A 14,719-nucleotide genomic window follows, 5' to 3' on the forward strand; every position below is an offset into this window, starting at 1 on the left:
CTCGATCCCAGGACTCTGGGATCACGCCCTGAGCTGAAGGCAGAGGCTTAAGGACTGAGCCACCCAGGCGCCCCGGATTTTGGCCTTTCTAAGTGTGTAGTGGTATCTCAGTGTTTCAGTGTGCATTTCCGTAATGACACGTGGTGTGGAGCTTTTTCATATGCTTATTTTACATTTGCATATCTTGTTTGGTGAGGTATCTACTAAGGTCTTTGGCCAAGTTTTAATCAGGTCGTGCGTTTTCTTGTTGAGTTTTAAGAGTTCTTCATATATTTTGGATAACAGTTCTTTATTAGCTATGTCTTTTGTAAATATTATTTCCCAGTATACGACTTGTCTCCTCATTCTCCTGAGACAGTGTTTTGTTTTGTTTTTTTTTTAATTGTATTTATTTGAGAGAGAGAGTGAGAGAGAGCACAAGCAAGGGGTGGGGGCTGGTAGCGAGGAGTCTGCTGAGCAGGAGCCCAATGCGGGGCTTGATCCCAGGACCCTGGGATCCTGACCTGAGCCAAAGGCAGACACTTAACCAACTGAGCTACCCAGACGCCCCAGTCAGGCTCTGTTTGGCTGAGTTTGAGCTATTTCATTCCTTTTAAAATGTCTATCACTATTTGGTGAGGCATGTTTCTCGTTTTCCTTTAGTTCTTAAAACATGGTTTTTTAAGGTCTTTGAACACATTTAAAATAGCTTGTTTAAAGTCTTAAGTAAGTAATGTCTGTTCTTTCTCATGGGCAGTTTCTCTTGGTTGCTTTCTTCCCTGAGTATGAGCCATACTTTCCATGTGTTATATTTTTGTTAAACATTGGGACATTTTGAATAATATAATGTGCCCAATCTGGGAATCAAAGTCTCCCTCATTCCCAGGGTTTATTATCACTACTTGTTGTTGTTTGGTGACTTTTCCGGAACTAACTTTGTAAAGTTCATATTCTTTATGGTGTGTAGCCATTGAAATCTCTACTTAGGAGCCTAGCGGTCAGCTAATGATTGGACAGAGATTTCCTTGAATCCAATCTCCCCATTATTGCTGGAGGGTTCTGAGTGCATGTTGAGGCAGGTCTTCTACACTCATCCAGGCAGTTAGAACTGTCTTAGCCCTCACTTTCTGATTGTGCAGTGACAGGTGACAGCTGCAGTCTTCTCAGGTCTGTTCTGAGCATGCACACATTCCTACCCATTTGCATGGCCTTCTAGATTTGGAATTTTTACTGCTCATGTCCTTATGACTAGGACTTATTGTGTCCCATCCAATATAATCTATCTCAAGGTTGCAAAAATATTCTCGTTTCCTAGTGGATTTTTATGGGTTTAGTTTTTCTGTGATCCATTTTTAACTAATCCTTGTATATTATGAAAACTAAGAGTTGAGGCTTATTTTTTCCATATAGACAGACCACAGTTTATTTAGCCATTCACTTACTGAAGGACATTTGACAGCTTCCAGGTTTTGGCACTTATAAAAAATAGTGTTCCAGCACAATTTATTAGATTTCCCCATTAAGATGATTTTGGTGCCTTAGTCTAAAGTCAGTTGACTCTCTGGGTGTTGGTCTGTTTCTGGGCTCTATTTTGTTCCAAAGATTTGTCTATTCTTACGCTAAAACCAGAGTCTTGAATACTATGCCTTTATAGTAAGCCATCTTTTCAAGATTGTTTTGGTTATTTTAAATCTTATTCATTTCCATATAAATTTTAAGGTAGTTTATCAATTTTACTGAAACAACTCACTGGAATTTTGATAGATTATGTTGAATGTATAGGTCAATTTCATAGGAATATTTTATGTACTGGCTAGTCCATAAATATGGTATTTTATTAAAAACAACTTTGTACTCTAACTTAGAAGATATTCTTCTTTTATTGTAAATATAGCATTGATAAAAGTACATAAAATATGAAGACATGTCCACATGGGCCCAGTTCAAGACACAGAATCCTGCCAGAATTCCTGAAATTCCCTATCTTGATCCCATCCTTGATCATGGTTCCATTCTTTCCCAACCAGATGCAACCACTATCGTGACCTTTACAATAATAATTTTCTTGCTTACTTTGTAGGCTTGACTATCTATTTTTAAAACTTTACCTGAATGGGAATCATATATGGGTATGATTTTATTATATATGTGCTTATTTTACCTTTGTTCCTCAAAGAACTCTTTCTGTATGTAGAATTCTATTATGGTGGTTACATAATTCCAGCACATTAAATTATCATTCCCATATCTTCTGACTGTAACAAGAAGTTGGCTATTGATTTAATGTCTCTATCTTCAATTACTTGTGAGATTGTATCTTTCTATTGGTGTTCTGCAGTTTCAGTATGATGTGGATTTCTTTATCCTGCTAATATTTTTTCTAACATTTCTTCTAACATTTTAAATGGTGTTCAGTGGGATGTTGTTCCTGCCATTACTGGCAATGGGAATTAATTTTAATTTTTAAAATAAAATCAGAATCTTACTTTGCATACTTCTCTGTAACATCCTGTTTTTTCTCTTTAACTTCCTTTCAAAAATTAATTTGTGAGATCTTTTCCATGTAATTTTATATTTTGTTTTTGCAAGTGCATGTAATACCATTGTAGGAAAATACCAGTTTACTGGCTCTCCTATTGTGTATTCAAGTCATTCTGACTTTTACTATAATAAATGCCACACAAAATGATTTAACTTAAAAATTTCTTCACATGAAATAACTAACATTAAGACTTATGAGCTCAGTGTTACAAATTAGATGTGTCCCCACTTAGTTACAGACAAGAGAGAACTGGTGATTAGTTTTGCTCCAGGGGACCTTAGATGGTAACTGTCTTCAAAATTTTCTGGAAAACAAAACAGATGGGGTCACTGATGCTCTGCCGATCCCAATTACTCACCAGCCTTCCAGTATTTTCTCTAGAGAGATCACTAGTGATTTAAGAAATAGGAGAATACAAAAATAACATGATGGAGGACCATTTCAGCCCACAGGTAGCTTCTCTACACAGAAAGCAGACCTTTCATTAATCATGCCGTAATTACTATGAGAAGTATATAAAGAATCTAATACAAGAAATTTGTGTACCTTCAGAGGATTCTGATACTAAAAGTATAAATTCGTAAGTATTACCTGTCTGTTGTTCATATAATTATAAGAAGTGATAAGGGAATTCTTCCTGGCAGCCAGGATTACTCTAAGAATCTTTCTGTGAAAAAGAAGATACTACAGTAATTATTGCTTCTATTTTCAACTTCAACTGTAACACAGGACACATATAATGATACTGCACTTCTCATAAGAAAAGGACATACTGTAACTTATTATTTTAAATAAAGTTGATGCCCCATCTAGCCATTCTGGAGTTGAGTGGGAAAGATAGGAACCTTGGCACTTTTTAAAACAGTAACAACAAAAACTAAATCATTGCTCCTTCTCAAAAAAAAAAAAAAAAAGAAAAAAGAAGCAACAAAAGCAGATTTTTGAGCTTGCAACATGAGGAAAGTGGTACTGCTAAATATATACAAATGATGAAAGGTTTATCGTATTTAAAAATTTTAATTAGCTAGTGTATCATCCTGCCTGCGTTATTACGGTTAATCTTTCATTTCAAGAAGCACCCTATTAAGCAAAGCAATTTCCCAAGGGAAGCACTTTGCTAATATTAATTGTTGTCCAAACTTCTTTTTATGATCTGATAACTCAAATCAACACTGTCTTCAGTAAGCGGATTCCTTTCCCTAGCATATCAATGCAAAAACAATACTGTAGTAGTTTTAAACACTGTTTATGGGACTTTGGCATGATGCAAATAAATTCTGTATCCTGTTTCCTACCAAAAATAGGCATAGATAATGGTACATTATTTAAAATACAATCCTGAAGAGTCATGGGACAAAGTAATAGAGGACTTTCCCACAAAACATCCTTTTTAGTATTTGAAGTCGAGTTAAAAAAGTGTCCAACTTCATTAAATACTTTTCAGAGTATGCTTATGTATTAAAACCATTTAAATAACTGTGAGTGCTGTATCCAGCTTAAAACGTATGAAGTGAGACTTAAGGCTAAGAAAACATGGGATTTAACACTGAAATTATCAATTTCCTGTTCTATGCCTTCATTTAAAATGTAGGAGAAAAAGCAAATCTAGTTATAATGACTTTCGTAAGTCAATTAGTCATTATTAATGCACTCTAAAGACAAGTGTGACAATTTCTTTAATTTGTTTTTGCCATTTTTTTAATGCCCTGGACACAAATGACATTTTTAATTCTTTCTACAACTGTAAGTAATCAATTCACTGGAAGAAGGGCTCCACCCCACAGCAATTAAACAGGACCATTTGGCAGACTGGAGCTGAGGTTAAAACACCAAAACAAGCAAAAATAAAATCACTCTTTACACTCATCTTAGGAGATGAAAAGTTTACTTAGAAATTGCAAACATTTAGCAAAGATAAGACATAAACGCTATTTTCCATCGTCTACAGAAATACAATAATTTATAGCTGGCTTGGTACATGATCACACGATAAAAACAACCTAATGGAAAGAACCAATGGTTCATTCTACTTTTCTGTCACTTGTAACAACTTAATAAGTGTACCAGTAAGTACTGGAAGACAGATGCATAGGAAGATTAGAATCCTAGGGCTGTTTGTTAATACACATTATTGTAAGAATAATATAAAAACAAGTACAGATATACAATTAACATGCAATTTAAGCTATTATTTTGAAGAAACAGGACAGAATTTAGTGAACACATCAAAAAATGTGTTAATAATGTGTTGTTATAATGAGCATATCATGGTATTTTACATGGCTTGGAATTTCTTCCTTCTTAAATAATGCTTGGCAAATTGGAACAGATTGAGCCAGTTCTACAGCAAATTTAAAATGAAGACAATGTGGATAATTCTATTAGATACTTTTCTAAGTATACTAAATAATTTTTAAAGTACCATGATTTCATGCCTAACTCACCATCTCCCAATGTAAAATAAAGTCCTACTTTGTACCCTATGAACCTGCACTGTCCAATATAGCGGTCCTTAGCCACGTGGCTATTTGAGCACGTGAAATGTAGCTAGTCAGAACATGCACCGTGAGTGCAAAATACACAATGAATTTTAAAAACTTACCATGGGGAAAAAAAGGCAAAATATCTCCATAATTTTGTATATTGAATACACACTGAAATGATATTTTTAATGTATTGGGTTAATTAAAATATTTAAGTTAATGTTACCGGTTTCTTTTTTAATATGCCTGCTAGAAAATTAAAAATTACATACGCGGCTTCCATTTATTTCTACTGGACAGTGCTAATACAAATAATCTATAGTCATCATGCTAGCCTTTGAATTTAGCATCAGACTTCAAGCACTCTGGAGAACTAACTCCCAGAACACCATAAGCACCCTTTGCACATACTTTACTGCAAGATTTATTTTTATCCCTCTGCAAGGTATACATTTGAAGTGTAAAAAGAATTCACAAAATATTTAATCCTTTAAAAATGTGAATTAGTACACTGTGAGAGCTAAAAGAACTTTCAATGCAGACTGTTACATTGAGAAAAATACCTTAAGAAAAACAGCAATGCAATCAGAGGGAAAACAATTAGTATCTTCAGCAAAATAAGTTAGCTGACCTATCTTTAATGCCCAGGATCTGACCTTGCACCACAGATCATATATGTAACTTGTCCATTTACCCACAACCCACAGGAAAATCTTAAAACAACATCAACTGCAACTTAAATACTCCATTTCTGGAAAACCTTCAAGCAATGTAAAGTTCACACATATGGTCAATTCTAATAGTAAGAGTATAGATGGTATCTGAGAACCATCCTGTAAATTAAAGTCCCGCAGTGTTAAATAAAGTAAACAACTGCTTAGTGTCCAAGAGACTTGCATATAAAAAAATGTTTTTCAGAGACTATAAAAAATATCACTGACCTTTTATCATGTTCTTCCGCTCCTCCATTTTTTAGTTTTTGTAGCAGTGTGTATAAATATTTGGCATATTTATACCACATCATTTTTTATTCTGTCCATCTCAAATACAAGTTAACCTAGAGCCCATTGCATCCTTCTCCTAGGCACAACACACATCAAACTAGACTACTGACAGTGGTCACCACAGTCAGAAGCCAGCATCACAGTCAGGCATCCAGAACCTCGCCAGGAGGCAATGCCCAGTCACACTGGTGCTACACACTCTGTTCCTCCCAGCTCAGGTTGGAATGTTTGTTTTTAAATGGTTTAAATCTTTTCACATTGGGCAAGCTCTGTCAAAAATGCTCTGAAAGCCACAAATTAATAGATTCTGAAACAAATATCACTCATAAAAATTTTTCCCTCATATTAAAGATGCTCTGAGAAAACAAGTAAGTACAGGTTATTGAATATAACTTCACATTTCACCACAACCACTTTTAAGACACTGGAAAGCAACTGAGATTTGAGGAGAAATGAACAGTACCTGAGACAGGTGATACTAAGTATACCAACGCAGACACTGATTGCAGAAGTCTACAGCAGTTCTCTCTCAAGTTCAGAAGCCTATTAAGACATTTACTCACATCTATTAATGCGTCGTTCACAAAAAACTGCTTAAACTTTTCCCATCTCCTACCTTCAGACCATGTTCTGCACAAACAGTATTTTTACTGCATGTTACTACCTCCAACCTAAATAAGCCTAGTAATTCATCAAATGATATAGTTTTTCAGTTTCAAACATATATTACTCTAAAAATATACTCCTCCTTGAAAAGATAACTGTTAGTTTGATGGTAGATCAATTATCGACTATTTATTGAGCACCTACTATGACTGCACTCAGTCTACACTCTGATAGGAAAAAAAATACCTGCTTCAAATGCAAGATGACACTGGTGAGGGAGGATAATATATGAGCATTTCTAATAGAATGCTGTATGAGTCAATATCTGAACGTGTGAAATTGTTCATCCCTAGGACATGAAAAAACCTCAGACTTATTACTAATCACTTTACAAAGCTAAATTAACATCTGAAGTATGCTGCATAGTACTTTGAGGAAAGTGATGGCCATACATAAAATTAAGGCTGATTCCCTAAAGATATGGAAGAAAAGCCAGAATGTCATGGTTCATAAACATCCAAAGACAAAATAATAGTTTGCACAAATATCTGGTTAATTCAGGAAAATGGCACTTGTGTTAGGTTTCCAACTTTGCTTGAGGGGGCTGGTTTAATAAAGAAAAAGCCTTTAAATAGGAGCACTTTAAGCAAATATGAAAATAAAAACCCTTTACATAAAATTCTCTGTAAAATCACTATATAAAGTCAAATTCCAAATCTCATTTAAATGTACATACATACATGTATGTGAATATGCACACATATGCCTTAAAAGTATCTAAATTTCACTTACGATGTTTTGTGCAGTTGTATATCTTGCCTTGTATGTTTGAACCGAATTGTGTATCTTAAGCACAACACTGTGTTTCTCCTGAAGCTGAGAATGTGGGCAATGGTGATGAGACTGAGGTAAGCTAGTTTTAACTTTCTAGCCTTTAACAATTCTGACCCATTGGATCCCTGCAAGGTGCAAGGCAGTATGCAGTGCACTGAACACGTACAGGGTCTCTTTCAGGGAAAATGAAGTTTTAAGAAGCAAAACAGTTGTCAGTTTGAAAACCAACAGTAATCATTTTCTGAATAGGATGTCCAAAAACAGAATGATGTCAACTAAAACAGCCCCACTTTTGCCAAACATGGAAAACAATATATTACAGAAATGGTTTCCACAGAAGACATGTGTAAGAGAACATTCATAACAGGGCCACCAGGACTGAAGCAGCGAGAGGAACAATGAGGCAGTCACAGAGCGGCTATGAGCTACTGCACTGGTAGTGGTTTATAAAAAATACTATCTATACTAAAATTTTAAGAGCTAGTAATATATTTAGCATATTTTTGCCTTTTCTTTTTTTGCCACTGAATATAAAATTTTGTCCTAAATTTACTAAATCTTCTACACCCTGAGGAATAATAGATTAATAAAAGAAATGCCAGGGTTAGCTTTGTGGACCGTATTATTGTCCAAAAAGCACAACCTATAAAGAGCTAATATTCTTGGAAGCACAAAGTTTCATCTGCAGACTAAGCTACTGCCTTTTTTTTTTTTTTTAAGCAAAGAGTTTGGTTTTACAGTGTTAACATGGCCTAACGAGAATACAGATGTCCAAGTTGAGAGCCAGAGGCACCCCCTGCCACCCCCACCACACACCCCAGATCTATAACCCCAACACAATGGTTTTCTGTCTCCACTGTGAACTATACATATTGCTGCCATTTAGGAATATATTATTCAACAGTCCTCTGAAAAGCACTTTGGAATCTTTAGCTATATATTTTTATGAAATTACAAGTTATTTGCTATCTTGAAATAGGGATTTTCTATCCCTCCCTTCTCCACACCCAAATATATCATGCCACATTTTAAATTTCTTCTCAGTATTTACTTCTTTTCCTCCAACACAGAATTTGGGAGGGAATTCTTAAAGTCATTGAAGTCCTTAAAGTGAGTCAAAGGACTCATTTAGAACAATCATACGGCCTTTCCAGTAGGGCAAAGTGCCACTGTTTCCTTTGACTTCCCAGGCTTCAGGCTGATCTTTAATTATACACATGCTCTCCTCTAAATACAATGCCTCCGACCCCCAAAAAGTTAGTTGCCACAGGGAAAGAACAAATTCTTCTTGGTAGGGAGCTTAAAAATGCTAACTAAGAAATACAAACCAAGGCATCCTACCTGCTCGTATCACTATCTCATAAAAGTGTACAAATTCCATGGGACCACACCTAGCAACTGGAATTAATACAATGAGTTACAATCAACTGTTTGGTAAAACTTTCATCCTTTGTTTTCTGCCTAAACATTAAATATAATCTTGTTCCCGCTAGAAAGAAGAAAGGCACTCAAATTAACACAGTATGTTTCGCTATTTTTTAAAAGACATTGTGTGACAAGTAGAATTCTCAGGGTTGATTTTTTTTCCTGCCCACTGCCTTCATACCACTGAATTTGTCTATGCCTTCCTGTGCCTCCAGGTACACCTCCATTCAACAGGAGCACACTGAGAGTACGTGTAGGCGCGGGGAGGCGGCAGCACGCCAAGTACCAGGGTCTGCACGGTTCTGTCTGAGACATTTACTCAGAAGACACAAGGTGTTAATAATGCTGTTCAAATTTCCTAGAATATTTTAAATATTTTAAAGTTCTAAAATATCATTTTCTCATAACAAAATAACTAAGCTTACAAAAACTTTCTGCAAAAAGAAGAGAATATATGTTACTTCCTTTTTTAACTAAATCTTTAGTATCTTCTGTAATTAAGAGGAACTAAGATAGAGATTACACTGTTGTACAGCAAGAGGCAGTTGTACTCCTAAATTATATTTACCCCATGCCAGATATCATCTTGTGCTACAGAAAATCACTACTGTTAATTTGTTCTCAACAATATTAAAAGTTCTCTTTATATAATAAGCATGAATTGACACGACCTGAATACATGGAAATCACACAGTCTACCATCATGTATGCTCTCCTACAAACTGCCACAGAAAAATCCAGGAACTTTTGTTTTCCTATCTTTTGTCACATAAGCCCTCATGTGAAGATTTAAACGGCTGTTAGTGACCACCTGTATTAGATTTAATCCTATTAATAATGAAGTCCTTAATTTAATTAGAACCGTACCATAGGAATAAGGGAGGTGATTGAGAGTCTGGGCCCAGGGTTTCCAAAGAGGCAATAGAATACTAAAACCTAGGAAAAAAAAAGGGGGGGGGGCATTACTAGATAATTAATCCTTAAATTTAAAAAAAATGACTCTCATAGGTTTAAAAAATACCTAAAAGATCCACAATTCAAGCTGGGGAGGAGAAAAGGAGAAGCATAAAATGACTATCCAGGCACAAATACAGATCAACAAGCCTTTGAAATCAAAGCATTTCTTCACATGCCCCAAAGTGTCTCTGGCTCTGTTGGCAAGATCTATCCTCCAATATCATAAATGAACAGAAAATAGTGTTCTTAATGCAAACAAGATTTGTTCTATGAATTTTTAATATATATTTAAAGTACAGTTAATTCATAATTATAGAGCTGCATTTCTTGGCTGGGATTTAACGAGCTTAAACAAGGTAATTAAATGAAGAAAAAAAAATCTAAATTAACTTATTGTATATGTAATAGCTCACCTTAAGTATCATGAAGCTAGAATACATCATTCATTCACAATCCACTGCTCTAATCCATTAATTTCTCAATCATAACTCATTCTGTCCATTATTCATGATCAATCTTTCCCTTCTTCAAAGAGTTATTCATTAATTTGACAAATATTTAATGAGTCCTCACAATGTGCAAGGCACACAGTATAAGGTGGGAACACCATATTACCAAAATAGTATACTTAAAAAAAGGTGGGGTGGGGGAGGAAGGTCATAGTGGAGGTATTTACAGATCTTATTGCTTTTGGCTTGTCAGTAGTATTTTTGATCCACAGGATGGTATAATGGCCTACTATTCTTCCAATGAAAGTTTGATGAAATGTGTGTCAATCTAAACTATGTCTTCGACAATGACATATTTATAGAAAAAAAAAAAAAGACTAACAAGTCCCTGAAAATAGACACACCTTTCCACTGCATGAACTTGTTCAGTCAGAGATATTATCACGCTACAGCTAATGAGTTTAGATGTCAACCACTTAGGAAAAAACACAACCATATAGGGCAATACTAGATTTTTCTGTGAATGAACTTGCAAAATGCAAATTTTAGAAATAAAGTAGCACACGAAAGTCACAAACAGTAAATATCCTTTAGATATTTGTATTATTACTGCCTACTCAAAACTTTATTAGGAAGACAAGAGACCAAGATATCTTATAGGACTGCATGGCTTCATAAAGGGGTAGATTAAGGGCCTTAAAACACATAAAGACAGATAATGTCAAAGATGGAGGCTATAAAAAGGTGTGGAGTACTATCAAATTGAGTTGATGTTTCACAGGGTATTGTCTATACTCCTGTCCTGATGCTCTCACATCAAATCATAAGAAGCCCTATTACTTGGGATACTTAGAATGATGTGTGGAAAAAAGGTAATACTGAGTGAGGCCAGGATTTGGCAACATGTATTCAGTGGAATGGGCTGACTCTCTCATGTCCTCTCTGTGTAGTCTCCCCACCACCCCTGCAGGTGCTGAGAATCACAAACTAATGGTTTTATCCATAGAGGTCTACGTAGACCTTGAGGTATTTGATTCAAAATATGCTTTGCACACAAAGGGCCATGGAATTATGTTCACAATGACAACTGTTTTCTTACCTAAATACTATGAAAACTATAAAAGGTTAATTTTGCCCCAAGAGAGAAAAGCAGCTTCTGTCTACAAGAGCCGGGCTGAACAATTTTTCTGGTGTTCTTAAGTCTTACCTGACAGTTTGCTACTCAACAAAATCATGATGCACAAAAAGAACTTATTCTTCTCCTAAGCTTAAGGCAGTGTGCCTCACTCAAGCCCAGGGTTTCCATAACAGAAGATAGGAGAGGTCTGCCTTTCCCTATGTCTGTCCCCTCACCCTACAGGTGACCTAGCAAGTAAAAAGGAGAATAAGCAAAGTACGGTGGTCACACTCACTTCGGCCACTGTTACATTCTGCACACACATAGGACAACAGGCAGTTTCCATCATTAGGGGAACTTTTAGAGGGGCAGTTCATATTAATATTGTGTGTGTGTGTGTGTGTGTGTGTGTGTGTGTGTGTTTAGTGGGGTATGAAATTCACTGGAAAGAGGATGGAGAGTATCTTCAGTACACATCCTCAAAATCAGACAATTAAGGAAAAACATACAAAAGTTAAAGTGTCAAAAAATATGGAATGGATTGGGAACATAAACAAAAGGTATGTGGAGAGGAAAGAACAAACACAGACCATTTACAAAGGAGAAAATATATTAAGAAATTAACATTACCGGGCCCTTTTCCCACCCCGCCTCACAGACCTGAAAAACCCAGCCCTTATTATTGAAAAGATAAGATATAGCTGTGAGGTGGCTACTTTGGTACCTCATCCCTGATAAGTTTAATATCAAAGTCTTTAAGTTGTTTTATTTTTTAAAATAAAAGTTGAAGAACTAACCTTCAAAAGCTATTCTTTCCTCTGGCGTTTGCCAGCAAACTTTTAATAATCACTTCATAAAAATTCTGTAGTTTAAGAATATCCTCAGGAACTTAAATTTTTAAAAAGTAATATTTTTATGGATACATTTCCATGCACATTTTCCCCACTTTTCATGGTGAATTTAAAAGGAAAATAAGTAGTAATAACTAAAAATGGCATTCCAGGTTTAAACAACAAATGATGTTTATAGGGGCTAACTTGAGTGTTTTTTTTGGCCTATACCAAATTTGAGGTAAAAACAATCGATCAAAACTAGTGATAAAAATAATTTCCCAGTCCTGTAATTACATAAACTCTTAAAATTCATTTTAAAATAATCATTTTAAAATGGATTACACACTGGAAGCATGTTTTTTATATAAATTCCAATACTTCTGACTTTGGTTACATTGGTCAATAACAAGTCGAGAAAGAGAAATGATTTATATTTTCACAAATCCATCTATCTGGCCATTTGATTCTCAAAACAATAATCAGTTATGAGTAATTTTGAGCTTGTATTATTCTAAAGCTGAAAAACTACATTTTTAAATAATAATAAAAAAAAACTTGCCTATGCAGCAATTGCACTGAGGGGGGTAAACATGTCTGTGAACCAGTTAGGAGAACGAAATGAGACGCTTTATGTATAGAAATAAAAGGATGAGAAGTTAAGAAGAAAAAAAATTAAGACTCACTGTTTAGCAGGAAGAAACTACACAGTTATTTTATCCCCAAAGGAATGCCAGTTCTTAACAAAATAAATAAAATGAAAGATTCACTATGGACTTTTGACCTAAAGATGAAGATCACATAATAGCAAACAGTTCATGCAACTATGTAAGGAAGAAAGGAAAGCAATATTGCACTAAAAGGGGAACCTTGCAGGACTAATCCACCTCTTTCATTGACTCAACGTAACCAGCCATTTCCTGTATGCATTGGCAAACCTGGCCTGCTCTACGTTCCGGCAGGTGGATAATACTTGATCGATGAACCTATGCTCCATTTCTAGGCCCCGGAAGTCTGGAGCTGGGGTCCGCTTCAGGCGTTTGGTTTCCTGGGAATAGCTTTGCTTGCTACAGTCATTCAGCCCGTCCACCTCCATGGCCTGAGACATGTGTGGGCCTGCTGGGAGGAGGTGCAAGTCACTCAAAGTACCCCCAGGGCTGTCTGCAGGTGACAACTGGGTCACGCTGTGAAGAAACCTACCACTTAAGTGATGCTGAAGGTAGAAAACATGCCGCCTGTGAAAGAGGTGGGGGAGAAGAGAATAAAGAAAAGAAAAATCATTTTCGCAAAGTCAAGCTTTTCAGGGAAAAACACAATAAGTTGATAATTTCAAAACATTCAGTAGTACTCAGTTTGCTGCCCCCCTTGGTGACCAGAGTCACCTGGAGGGGGGAGGAGGAACTATCATGCTGAAGTCTCTGCATATTCAGACCAGTCTTACAAGCCCAGATTACTGGATTGTTTGTGAGAAAGAATACTACCTATGACCCCACAGGTTTTTTAATACCATTGACTGAGATGATGACAATCACTTGGAATTGTTACTCTTTGTAACTACAATATAAATTGAGAAAAAGGTCTTAGTCCAATTTCTCCTATAAAAAAAAAAAACAGAACCAAAAATTAACCACTGATATCCTAAAACAGAAGCGATTCAGGAACAAGGGGATTAAGTAGCTCATCCAGAGGCTTTTAGTCCATGGCCTCTATCTAGTATTTTCTTTAATGAGAACAGGTATTATCTAAAAACCAGCTGAACTTTCCCCGAAATCCACCACTACAGTCTCATTAAATATCTACATGTAGTAGGGACGTGCAGGACTCTCAGCAAAGCATTTAAAAGACACAGCTCTTGTACTTCCTCTAAGGAGAGCAGTTCTCCTGCCCTTAGACTCATCTAGAGTTATTTGTTAAAAATGAAGATCTAGGTGCCTAATCTCCAAAAATTCTTTTTTTAAAAAGATTATTTATTTATTTATATGACAGAGATAGAGACAGCCAGTGAGAGAGGGAACACAAGCAGGGGGAGTGGGAGAGGAAGAAGCAGGCTTCCAGCGGAGGAGCCTGATGTGGGGCTCGATCCCAGAACTCCGGGATCACGCCCTGAGCCGAAGGCAGACGCTTAACAACTGAGCCACCCAGGCGCCCCCTAATCTCCAAAAATTTTGACTCAGTGGGGGTGCACATTTACTGTACACAGCTGGTAAACTACATAGATTCTAGGTTGTTCTATTTCATTATTTGTATCAGCAACTCTAAGCCCTTGAATGATAATTCTGTTCATTTTCCCAGCATATTCTGGAGTAGACAGGGAGCATATAATTTACCCATTTTACAGAGGATAAAACTTAAAGGACAGGTAAGATGCCTAAGGGCAATGACTCAATAGTAAAAAACTGGCCTGTGTAATAGGTCATCTCAACTGTCGCTTTTCCCCATGCCTCACCCCAAACTTCAGTTAATCTTTATACAAAGCTTCTGCTCTGTTAATCT

At 36.1% G+C, this 14,719-nt stretch overlaps 1 protein-coding gene across 4 annotated transcripts in view; it reads right to left on the bottom strand.

The window, feature by feature from the left end:
• Positions 1 to 4,389: 4,389 nt before the first annotated feature.
• The window catches only part of PTAR1 (protein prenyltransferase alpha subunit repeat containing 1), a 45,456-nt gene continuing 35,126 nt past the window's right edge, over positions 4,390 to 14,719 (bottom strand). For all 4 annotated transcript variants that reach the window (XM_057305610.1, XM_026519343.4, XM_057305612.1 and 1 more), the window contains one exon: positions 4,390 to 13,461. In XM_057305610.1, the coding sequence (XP_057161593.1) occupies positions 13,119 to 13,461 (343 nt within the window). In that variant the 3' untranslated portion in view covers positions 4,390 to 13,118. The remainder of the gene's footprint in view (positions 13,462 to 14,719) is intronic.

The sequence above is a fragment of the Ursus arctos genome, unplaced genomic scaffold, assembly GCF_023065955.2.
Source record: "Ursus arctos isolate Adak ecotype North America unplaced genomic scaffold, UrsArc2.0 scaffold_33, whole genome shotgun sequence".
Classification (NCBI taxonomy): Eukaryota; Metazoa; Chordata; class Mammalia; order Carnivora; family Ursidae; genus Ursus; species Ursus arctos.